At 41.7% G+C, this 12,617-nt stretch overlaps 1 protein-coding gene across 1 annotated transcript; it reads left to right on the forward strand.

Moving 5' to 3' along the window:
* The first annotated feature begins 1,952 nt into the window (after positions 1-1,952).
* Positions 1,953-10,409, forward strand: LOC140579204 (stonustoxin subunit beta-like). The gene is made up of 3 exons (XM_072701603.1): positions 1,953-1,964; positions 3,037-3,137; positions 8,329-10,409. The coding sequence occupies exons 2-3, from the start codon at positions 3,047-3,049 to the stop codon at positions 10,086-10,088; spliced, it is 1,851 nt and encodes a 616-aa protein (XP_072557704.1). The 5' UTR covers positions 1,953-1,964; positions 3,037-3,046; the 3' UTR covers positions 10,089-10,409.
* The last annotated feature ends 2,208 nt before the right edge of the window (positions 10,410-12,617 follow it).

Genomic DNA, 12,617 nt, shown 5'->3' on the forward strand with positions numbered 1-12,617 from the left:
GAAAACACCACAGTTGCCATCAAGAAAGCACAGCAGCGTCTGCATTTCCTGAGAGTGTTCAGAAAGAACATCATCAGTGAGAAGCTGCTGGTGACCTTCTACCGCTCCACCATTGAGAGCATTCTAACATACTGTATCACAGTATGGTTTTCTCACTGCACTAAGGCAGACCGGAGGAGACTGCAGAAAGTGGTCAAGACGGCGCAGGAAATCATCATCTGCCCGTTCCCCTCACTAACAGACATTTACACAACCCACTGCCTCAGCAGAGCGGAGGGAATCATCAGAGACAGCACTCACCCTGCCCATCACCTGTTAGACAGCACTCACCCTGCCCATCACCTGTTAGACAGCACTCACCCTGCCCATCACCTGTTAGATACAGCACTCTCCCTGCCCATCACCCGTTTCACCTGTTGCCTTCCGGAAGGCGCTATGTGCAATAATTTTCTATTATTATAATATACTATACACGAATATAGTATAATACAATACCTAACACTATGTGTTATTGCATCTACTACGTCTCTACACTACTGGCTATTGCAGAATGCTGTCTGTACTGCAAACGTAATGTCTGTATATGTCTGTATATGTCTGCACTTTAGATGTGGCCACTGCAATTTCATTGTACAAGTAGCATCCGTGCTCCAGTATGATGACAATAAAAGGCTTCCTATTCTATTTCATCACTACACTCCTTGTTCCCTCGTCATTACGTGTCACAAAACCATCAAGTCCCCTCCCTTAAACCCCTGCTGGAGATTCGGTGGACAAGTCACCACGTTGACCTTTGTCTTGCTGGTGAAATAGTCAGTGCATCTCTACAGGCTTTGAGGAACATGTTGACTCACTGATTAATTTTGAGATAGACACCCCTGTTCCCGCAACTAAAAGAAAAAGAACAATGAGTTCACAGCTTACAGACAGTGTTGTTTTATGCACTGTCGGTCACACCGAAACCTCCGAGAGTCCTAGACAGGCTCTGAAGAGAGCTCTTCTCAACATTCTAGACAGAGCCATTGTGGAGATGGAGACCAGGTTCTCCAGAGGCAATCTTGATCTGATGATGGCAGTGAATTGCCTTCTCCCTCAATCTTTCTCTTTTCTGGATGCTGCCTTGTTATTAGAAAGCGACAGCCTTTCTAATAAAATTTGTGTTGCAAAAGTCATGTTAGAAAAGAAGTTCACCTCTGCTGTTGCAGACCTCTCCATCATTTGCAAACACCTCCAAGAGTTTAAGGAAGCTTTTCCTCAGCTCCATCATGTCTGTGTAACTGCTATTGTGATTGGAGTGTCATCTGCCGCATGTGTGAGTTCTTTCTCCACTTTGCCACGTGTCCCAACACCCTTCTGATGCACAATGTTACATGAGAGAAAGAAAAACTGGGTTATTCTGGCTCATGAGAAGGCCATAACAGCTGGGCTAGATATGGATGAATTTGTTAGGGTTTTTGCACAACGAAACAGAAGACTGATCCTACAATAAAGAACATATAATTAGATATGGTGAATGAGTCACTGAAAAAAATCAAAATAGGGAAAGAAAACTTAAAAGGAAAACTAAATAAAAAACACTGAGAACATTATGGGCGTGGGTTCAAAATACTAAGATTATGCATTAGTGGGTTTAAAGATATTAATCATAACTATGGTTTACTTTAGCTTCTGTTAAAAAAATAAATAAACAGACCACTTTATAGCTTAAACATACAAGTATAACACTAGACGTTGCCAACCCACCAACATCTTACTGCCCCCCCCCCCCCCACATTGAATGCAGTCTAGAACCGGGCCTGTGCTGAAGCGTCCTCCCCATGGTCGCATGACATGAAGTTCATGCTCATTGGCGTCTCTAAGCTGTCCAAGCTCCTCCTCTGATACAAACAGGATAACAGCTCTCTATAAAGGCTGAATGAGAGCACATCACTTAAAACTGTCCCAGTGAAAAAGACCCAACTAAGGTAAAGTTAATTCGCTAAAAAAATGTGATATCTTCATTTCTATTACTGTACTATCATTGGAATTACAGATTCAATAACTTTCAGTCACAAGTGTTTCGTCTGATACTATAGAATTATTGACTGCAGATAATCTATGCAGTTCCTTATGTTTTTTCATAATGAAATTAGTTTTTTTTGCTGTCTTTTCATCACTGTTTTGCTTACAGTTTTTGAAGAGAAAAATGTATATTTTTATAAATATTTTATAAAATATGTATTAGAAAAATAAATATAAAAATACATATATTTTTTATGACAGTAAATGTTCATATGGTCATGCATGAAAAATGAAAACTCAGATTGGCAGAATGTACAGTCTTCATAAATTAGTTATTTTTGTGAAAGATATTAATTGTCATTGTTAACATACCACAGCACACAGTGCACAATAAAGAAATGTGTCTTCGGCATTTAAGCCATACGTGACATTATGACATAACAGTGAGCAGCTGTTATTTAGCAAGTGGGAGAATATTTTAAACTGGATTTGAGAAAGAACTTCTTTACACAGCATGTAATTTAGAGTTTGGAATAGTCTTCATGTTAGTGTAGTGCAAGCTAAAACTTTGGGTTCCTTTAATCAGAGCTAGATAAGATTTTTATCAGCTTTAAGCTATTAATTGAATTATCCGCAGACAAACTTGATGGGCTGAATGGTTCTTTTTTGTAAATTTCTTATGTTCTTACCCAGGGAGCAGTCAGTGGGGGGGGGGGGGTAGCTTGCCTGTCAGGGATTCGAACCAACCTTTCAGTGACACGCACCCTGGTCATTAGGCCACCACTCCTACAGTTTCTTTTTTATAAAATCAGGATAAAACTATCGTTCTATTGTAGTACTACTGGTTACTCTACTAATTTATTAAATATTAGAGTAAAAACTGATATGGTAACTCTCTGCAGCACAGAAATAATTTTAATCTTATTGTTGTTTTTCATACAGGATCCTTCTGTGTGATAATCGGTTGTCCTTCACTAGTTCATGTTTAATAATTGTATATGTGTATAGTAACAGTAATGAGAATTTTCTCTGCAGACCAGCAATCATGACCAGCAGTAATATCCAGATCGCAGCCCTTGGACGACCGTTGCACCCAGGAATGCTGTATGACTGTCGCAATGACAGCTTCATTCCAGGTACAGAATGAAAGACAAAAAAAGAATGTATACATTGTAAAAAAATTTGTTTTTGTCTATTGAAGTATTCAGTTGTACACTGCTCAAAAAATTAAATGAACACTTTGAATACACATCAAATCTCAATGGGAAAAAAATCATGCTGGATATCTGTACTGATATGGACTGAGTAATGTGTTAGGAATGAATGAAAGGATGCCACATCGTTTGATGGAAATGAAAATTATCAACCTACAGAGGACTGAATTCAAAGACACCTCAAAAATCAAAGTGAAAAAATGATGCGGCAGGCTAGTCCATAGTCCATTTTGCTGAAATTGCATTGCAGCAACTCAGAATTGTACTCAATAGTTTGTATGGACCTCATGTGCTTGTATGCATGCCTGACAATGATGGGGCATGCTCCTAATGAGACGGTAGATGGAGTCCTGGGGGATCTCCTCCCAGTTCAGGAACAGGGCATCACTGAGCTCCTGGAGGTCCAACCTGGCGGTGCTGGATGGACCAAAAAATAATGTCCCAGAGGTGATCTATTGGATTTAGGTCAGGCGAGCGTGGGGGCCAGTCAATGGTATCAATTCCTTCGTCCTCCAGGAACTGCCTGCATACTCTCGCCACATGAGACTGGGCATTGTCATTCAGCAGGAGGAACCCAGGACCCACTGCACCAGTGTAGGGTCTGACAATGGGTGCAAGGATTTCATCCTAATACCTAATGGCAGCCAAGGTGCCGTTGTCTAGCCTCATCCATCACTGAGCAACCACCAGACCGGTCATGCTGAATAATGTTACAGGCAGCGTAATGTTCTCCGCGGCTTCTCCAGACCCTTTCATTACTGTCACATTTGCTCAGGGTGAACCTGCTCTCATCTATGAAAAGCACAGGGCGCCAGTGGCGGACCTGCCAATTCTGGTATTCCATGGCAAATACCTATAGAGCTCCACGGTGCAGGGCAGTGAGCACAGGGCCCACTAGCGGACGTCGGGCCCTCAGGCCACCGTCATGAAGTCTGTTTCTGATTGTTTGGTCAGAGACATTCACACCAGTGGCCTGCTGAAGGTCATTTTGTAGAGCTCTGGCAGTGCTTATCCTGTTCCTCCTTGCACAAAGGAGCAGATACCAGTCCTGCTGATGGGTTAAGGACCTTCTACGGCCCTGTCCAGCTCTCCTAGAGTAACTGCCTGTCTCCTGGAATCTCCTCCATGCCCTTGAGACTGTGCTGGGAGATACAGCAAACCTTCTGACAATGGCACTGTAGGAATTATTAGCTCAGGTAAATCTCCACCAATATGTTTGAAATTAATTAAAGTTGAATTAATTAGTATTTAGTGATGATTATTGCCTAATCGTTATGCCGAATGGTTGGTTCCTCCAAACTCAATTTTGATATCCCCGAGAGTCTGTTAATGTGAGACTTAAATGGGATTCACTAATCACCAGTATCGTTTAGTAACCTGGGTTAGAAGGCTCGTCCACCGAGCTGCGTCACCAGGTAATGTAAACGATTAGTAGCGAAGCTCCCCTCACGGCCGATGAGAGAGAGTCTTGCGATATTTCAGGCGAGTTTGAGGTTTCAGAGCATGTAGCTAGATCGCACAAAGGCAGGGACTTATTGTGAGCACTCAATGAACAGAGGCTGAAGTTGTGTAAAAGACATGCATTTATTCCTAGCTAACACTACAACTAACATAAGACAGACATTACACCTAACACAAACAACAAACACGAAATAACGGAATAGAAACAAACAATGTAATTATGGAAATGCAATGACCGGATTTCAATGAGTAACCTTAAAAGGGAATTACTGTTCTGCAAAGCAAGCACAGTTTGTGGAAACACGACCCTAAAGTCTTGTAGCAGGTTAACAGAACAGCTTAGGTTGTTAGAATAAGAGGAAGTTGGTTTACTTGGTTGCAGAGCAGGGGGGAGGGGGGGGTCTTGGCAGTTGGTTGCAGAGGCTGATGAGCTGATGGGATGATGGCACTCAGGAAGGTGCGGCATGGGAGCAGTTGTTGGAGTGGAGCCTCTTTGATTCTCTCTCCTTGTGAAGCTTTGTCTTGGTTGCAGCTCTCTGTCCAGCTGGGCCTTCACCGGAGGGCTTCTTATAGGCTTCTCTTCTCCTGGGCTAATGTTCTTTCGCCTCTCTCTTCGGGCTGATGGTCTTTCTGCTCTGGTTGATGGTCTTTCTGCTCGGGCTGATGGTCTTTCTGCTCCTCCTTGTTCTGAGGTGCCAGGTTTTTATGGTCTAAAGTTCATGAATAGGGATGACTAGGAATTTGACTCCTGGACCAATGGCTGACCATCCATTTGGCAGGCTTTCGGAAGGGGGTCTGTATCAGTCCTTTTGGGATTTATGACCAGACTGATTCCCCCTTTACTGATGATTTTCATTAAGCTGATGTAACTTTTGATACATCCACTTTCATGGTAACCACTGACCAGATTTGGAATCAGGAGTGATTGTCCATCAGTTTGACAGCAAACATGCCATACCAGCTTCACAGGTTCACACCTCATACCATCTGTATTAATTGATTAACAATTACTATACTATATATTATGTATGTGACTGACTCACATCAGTGTATGATACAGGTGTTTTGGGTTGCACCTCAACAGATGTTACACTTTGTGCAGACATTACATCACATATTCACATTAAAAACAGCACATCATATCCTAAGATAGGCGTGGCCGTTAGTTTGTGGTAATACCAATTTAAGTTGCACATCTGGAAACAACATATTTTGGTTGGTGTGGCTTATCCCAATTGATCTTCTCCAGAATGGATAATGTACACCTTAATTCAGTTCTTTTAATATAGCATGGTAGAACACAAAAAGCTTGCTAATGGACCACCAAGATCAGATAAGGACCACAAAGGAATGTGGAAGGAAAAGGGGGGGGGGGGTTGTTAAACAAAGAAAGAAGACTGTCTGAAAGTTAGGACACACTGTTTATATTATTTAATTTTTCTTCTGGTATAACCATGAGAACATATATGCAGTGGTAGCTAATACCTATTTATTTATTCAAATTGATATAAGTGTTCAAGTGTAAAGGGGTAAAATAGGTGATACTCCGTGAACATGGTTATAAGTGTAGCCCTTTTTTATGTCCTTCAACGTAATGGGCTGACCTGAGTTCTTTGACTATCACCGTTCTGAGCCCCACCTCTCTACCTCTATATACAGAGACCCTTCAACAGACGATGTGTAAACAGAAACACAACAAACTTTATTTTACAAAATAATAAGTAACTCAACCAATCCTCTCTGAAAATGAATAATCAAGAGGGGAAGGAAAGGAAAGATCTCCTCAACCAAGAATCGTATCAATACTCACCAAATAAAACCATTTGACATTGTACACCATACTTAAGACAAATTATAGCTCCAAAAGTAAACAGTAGGTTAAGAAATTAATCAAACCGGAATAAAAAGAATAATAAAAAGAAACACGTTGCAGGCCTGAGGTGATGCGATGGCGCGCTTAGCTGTATTACCAATTGAACAGTCTCTGGTACTCACGTCCCTTTTTCCTCCAAATCCTTCCACCGGTCTCCTTGTCCCGTATTGCCAGATGAACAACAGCCTTATCTTGGTAGCTTGGGGGTGCAATCCGAGCGAAATGGGCCCCACGTTGGCCTCTCAGAGGAACCTCCAGCGTCTCACGGTAGCTGGAGGCGCTATCTGAGCAGCTCCATATGCCGTAATGCTCGGTACGTCCAAGGCTTACTCAGTTGCAATTAGGGCGTCACTCCCGAACAAAATAAAACCACACTGCTTAAGTGCCCTACTACAAAGGAAAAGGGGGGAACAGAAATATCCACCAAATGCTAATACGAATTAGCTCCTAGCCACCGTAATGAAGTGGCGTATTTACCAATAGACAATCTCAGCTCTGAACTAAAACCTCAAAAGACGTGCTATATCTAAATATAAATAGCACGGTGGGACTTAGATTCCCACCGAAAGGTACGTCCCCGATATTAAAACGGGATACGACTGGAACAAAAAAGAACTCTTCTCTTTTTTTTTTCCCCGCGCCAAGCCGCGTGCAGCATATGTCTCTTCCCGATCCTGCTCCCGCCTCTCTTTTATATGTTCTCCAATCTGTAGTACTAATCCAATGATGGACAGTCCCAATCACCTATTCTTTAACAACTGCCACTATGAGGAATCAAACTAGGTAGCGCATAGAGAACAAGTTGGTATTACCTGCTCTTAAAGACATCCGTAGGCTGAGTAATGCCAGGCTACATAAGGGTGGCACACAAAACACTAAGATTGTCTAAGGACACATACAAACATAACCTATCTGTATATTGAGACTAGTAGTCATGAGTAAATCAATATACAGGGTTTACAAAAGCCAAACTTAAAAGAAACTTCCTTTAGGGTGTTGGTCTGTTGGGTGAGTGGTATGCAAGGCAGGATGTCTGGGGAGGGGGTTCTGTGCCAAGTCGAGGGACCCCTGTCAGTGAGGTTCACTCTGCTTGTCTGTAGGTCCCTAAATCTTTGGGCAATAAAAGTTGGAGTGCTGGCCTCCCTTGTTATCTGTGTGTGTGTGTGTGTGTGTGTGTGTGTGTGTGTGTGTGTGTGTGTGGGGTCACTAACCCCTCTTTGGTGCCTAGGCCAATGTGTACCTCTCATACCAGGCTAGGCCTTGTCTCAGGCCACCTGGAATTTAAGCCCTGTGATACATGCATGTGTGATCCTACAGCACATATTGATGTGCCATCGTGGATGTGCCTCTATAGGGTCCAGGTATCATCTCATGCTACCAGTAGTGACACTGGCCATGGTCAAATGCAAAACTAGTGAAAAAACAGTCAGAAAAGATGAGGAGGGGAAAATGTCAGTGGCCTCCACCTGTTAAACCATTCCTGTTTTGGGGGTCGTCTCATTTTTCCCTCTCTAGTGCACCTGTTGTTAATTTCATTAACACCAAAGCAAATGAAACTGATTAACAACCCCCTCTGCTACTTAACTGACAAAATCAATATCCCACAGGTTTAACTGACTTGATGCTATACTCTGATTAAAAAGTGTTCCTTTAATTCTTTTGAGCAGTGCATTTCCATTTGAATGACATGATTAATTGAATCTATATTGTGTAAAGAAAAAAACATAAAGAAAAAGTCATTACATATTAGTGCTTCCCTGTATTACTCTACTACTCCAGGTGTCACATTATGGGATGCTGAAGATATTGAAAAGAACATGAGTGTGCATGAACAGAACCAAACAAAATCTGAAATCACTGCCTCTGACTCTCTTAGTAAGAAGTCCAGTCTGCTGGACGTAAGTGCCTCCCTGAAGGCGAGTTTCTTTGGGGGCCTGGTTGAGGTAGGAGGGTCAGCAAAGTATCTCAAAGACACACTGACCACGGAAAGTCAGTGTAGAGTGACTATGCATTACAGCCAGAAGACTGTGTTTAAGCAGCTCAATATGAAGAATATTAGCAAAATAACTTATGGAGATGTGATTAAACATGGAACAGCCACTCATGTTGTGACAGGTGTGCTGTATGGAGCTGATGCCTTCATGGTCTTTGATCATACTGCTTCCAAGAATGAAGATAAGCAGGAGATTCACGGTAAACTAGAAGTCATGATCAAGAAAATTCCAAGCATTTCTATTAGTGGCGACGGAAAACTAAATATGACAGACAAAGAACAAGAAACGGTGGAGAAATTCCAGTGCACCTTCTATGGTGATGTCATACTGAAACAAAATCCAACGACCTACATGGAAGCAGTGAAAGTTCATAAAGACCTGCCAACGCTTCTAGGAGAAAGAGGAGAGAAGGCTGTCCCAATGACAGTGTGGCTTTACCCTCTGAAGTACCTGGACAACAGGGCAACAAAGTTAGTGCGGGAGATCGGAGAGAACCTGATTATAGAGGTAGAAACCACCATGGAAGACCTTCAGAGAGCTACCATCACAGTCAATGAGCTGCTGAAAATCAGTGAGACCATTCAGGCTACTGATATACAGGCCAAACTGAAAACATTTCAGGAGATGCTCAGGCAATACAAGATAAATGTCCAGAAAAAGATGTCAGTGCTTATTCCAAGTATCTGTAATGGAGAGACAGATGAAGACGAATTGGTGCAAATTCTTAATTCCCACTACAGCTCACCTTTTAGAACAGAAACTACGAAGAAATGGCTGGATGAAAAGCGGAGTGAATGTGGGGTGCTCAGATCTTACATTGATGCCTTTGAAAATCAAAAAAATGTCCAAATAGTGTCTCCTGCACAGTATAATGGATTTATTTGCAACCCGCAGTATGAGGCAATCATCACGTTTGTCTTCACCTCCCTGAAGTACGAAGAGCCATACATTTTGGATCTCACAAAATTTCTCCATTCTGAAGAGCTCATGAAACAAATGAACACTGAAGTTTCCATTGGGAAAGCCATTATGGATGACAAGTCTACCCCATGGTTTCTCACACCTGACGTATCACAGACCATGAGAGACACTTTTTACCTGTTCAAAGAATTTTCGGATGTCAACAAAGAAGAAAAGAAAAGCAAATTCATCATCACCTACATCTCTGACCCCACTCATCCTGGGGCCTCCATCTATCTCCATCAAAGAGGGAAGCTGGTGGATACCCAGTACAAACCCATAATAAAACCAGCTACACCTGAAGTACTTGACACTGGGGAATACAATATATCCTTGAAGCTGCAGTCATCTCCAGCCTCAAATATTTTGCAATTCAAAGTGGAGATCAAGGAGGAGAATGGAGAACATGACTGGAGGGTTATAGATACACATGAAAATCAAGATCAAGAGACCTGGATCATCTCAGGGCTGCAGCCAGACACTGCGTATCTTCTTAGGTACAAGGCAGTCGGTGCTGGTGGAGTCAGCGAGCCCAGTGACGCTGTGAAGATTCACACCAAAGGTTTGATAGACATTTCAGTGTAAAGGTTTTTCACAAATAAGTTTTACTCCACATCTTTCAAAATCAGGCAATATATATTTTGCTTGTAAAAAGTTGAGAATTACCTGTAATAAAATAACTTTTCATTTCATGTTGTGAATAACATGTTTTTGTTTAGTTGTTATTTTTCTAATATTCTAAATGTTACTGCTTCTGTTTTGTATTAACCCATAAAGTTTGCCGGTGTACTCACTAATGAGGGAGGAGGCTACAGCCCTGGGACTGGCATCTTCACCTGCCCAGAGCCTGGATTTTGCTACATCACAGTGCATGTAGCAGTAAATGGCAAAGCACAGTATTGCATCTTCAAGAACAATGAGAAAATGGTCACATCTTACACTGAGACGGGAGACACAATGGTGTCTTGTGGCACTGTAATGCAGTTGTCTAACAATGACAGGGTGTGCGTCAGAATTTGGGCTCCAGACAGGAACATACAGTATATTCTACTGAAGATAATGATTCAGTCTTTGCAGGATTCCGTCTGTCTTGATGCTTTAGACACACAGTCAAAAGTATCACTCTGGGGTAATTCCTATTCCGAAACATAATCTTTCTTCTTGTCAGTTTACCGCTTTTCTTTCAAACTAATTATTAGCTAAAGATTACATACTCTTCAGTTAATCCCAATATATCACTTTCATTTGCATAAATTCTATTGCATTGACTCAAAAATGTTATGTGTATGTTAACATAGGGGGTTTTTGTGAAAACATCTGGAATTGGAGTTTGCTGATTTTAACTGTGTGGAAGTTATATTTAAAATTAATCAGTACAAGTTAAGAATTTAGTCAGTCTACTTCTGACAATCAAGTACTTATTCATTAGCCAGTATTTGTCTTCTCCTGTTGATTGACCTTGTGTCTTACCTGTGTAACCTATGTAACCAGTAACTACACTCCTGTACAAAAATGGGCCAAACCCTACAGTAATTGCACAACATTAAGCTCTGGCCTGTTTTTTGCCTGGGATTGTATGTAACCTGTAAGCAATGTAACTTTTAATCAAGAGATATTGATTTTCAATGTTTTATCATGTATTGCAATATGACAGGCTAATGAAAAAGATTTTGTATGTATAAGTAACCTATAAGCTTAAGATAACAGTAGCAGCAATGATATTTAGCTATGGGGAATAGATTTAACAGAGGGTGGGTTTGTGACAACCCATGAGGGAGGAAGCACAGCGAGCTCAGGCAGTGTAGAGTATGCTGAGACAAGACGGGTGTGTGGCGGGGGGGGTTGAGGTCACATGATAGTCATGGGATGGTGTAACTAAGGGGGCAACCAAGGCAACTATGTAACCAACGCGACTATGTAAAAGTGATGTGCCTCTTGAGGTAGCAACCAACTATAATTGACAACATACCTCTTGAAGTATTAACCAATCATTGTTAATGAGCCTTTTGATAGGTGAATTGCTTTTTTGAGAATTAGCCAATCATAGTAGTGATATGCTTTTTAAGGAAGCTTGAAAAAGGTATATAAACTGTTCTTTTGTTGGGTGTGTCATCACCTTGGGATGGGGACACTCTGTTGCTTTTGCTTCTTTTCCTGCTTATTAAAGAAACTTTTGTGGTAGAAATTTATGACTCTCAGTCAGTGCTTCAGAGTATGACGTCGCTTTATTACTGAATTCAGGGAGCAACCACTTCGTGCCATCTCCGTGGTTATGCTCGAAAACCTTTATGCTAACATCCCCTTTATAGTGGTACACAAACAGTTTGTGTCCCCTCCCAGAACGGGACCAAACAGGCTGGAGTGAGACATATACACTTTATGCAGTCTGCATATTGTAAAAACGAAGCATATCCACTTTGTACAACTTTAAGCATGTTCCAAACTTACATTTCTGTTATCTTGCCAGCATTTCTGCTCCTATCTAATGAACTCACAGTTCAACCACATATTGCTACACTAAGGATATTGTAACACTCTTCATTTTCTTGAGCTTACATTCTTGGGTGTTAGCTGCCTAACACACAGGCTCTCTTGCATCAGTATACAAAGTTACATTCTAAAAGCTGATTACAAAAAATATCCCTTTAGACAGTTTTTCTCTCACACTCCCCTCCTTTGACACAATATCATGAAAATGCATTTGTATCACAGACACAGGAAGTCCTTCTCGAAGTCGTCCTTAGTTACAAAAGGAAACAGAGGATCGCATCCCTCAATGAGGACAGGGTCCAACAGGGTGTCCTTGGGAGTGTCCTGAAATTCCTGGCCCCTTCCAGTCTTTTGGCAATAGGAAATACGTGAACACAACAAAACACAAAATGAACAGAAGTACATATATGGGCCGCCAGTCCATGGCACTTAGGAGTCTTCATTTGTCCCGAGGGGGCTTGGGGGCAATAACAGTGAGACAGATGAACCCACGAGGTTATCCCATTGACTTTAGCCACATGCGAGGTGGACAGCTGAACTTGATACGGTCCCCTCCAGCGAGGTAGGGTCCAATGTTTTCGTCACAGGTCCTTCACCAAAACCCAATCACGTGGCTCAACGAGT

The sequence above is a fragment of the Paramormyrops kingsleyae genome, chromosome 17 (assembly GCF_048594095.1).
Source record: "Paramormyrops kingsleyae isolate MSU_618 chromosome 17, PKINGS_0.4, whole genome shotgun sequence".
NCBI classification, from domain to species: Eukaryota; Metazoa; Chordata; class Actinopteri; order Osteoglossiformes; family Mormyridae; genus Paramormyrops; species Paramormyrops kingsleyae.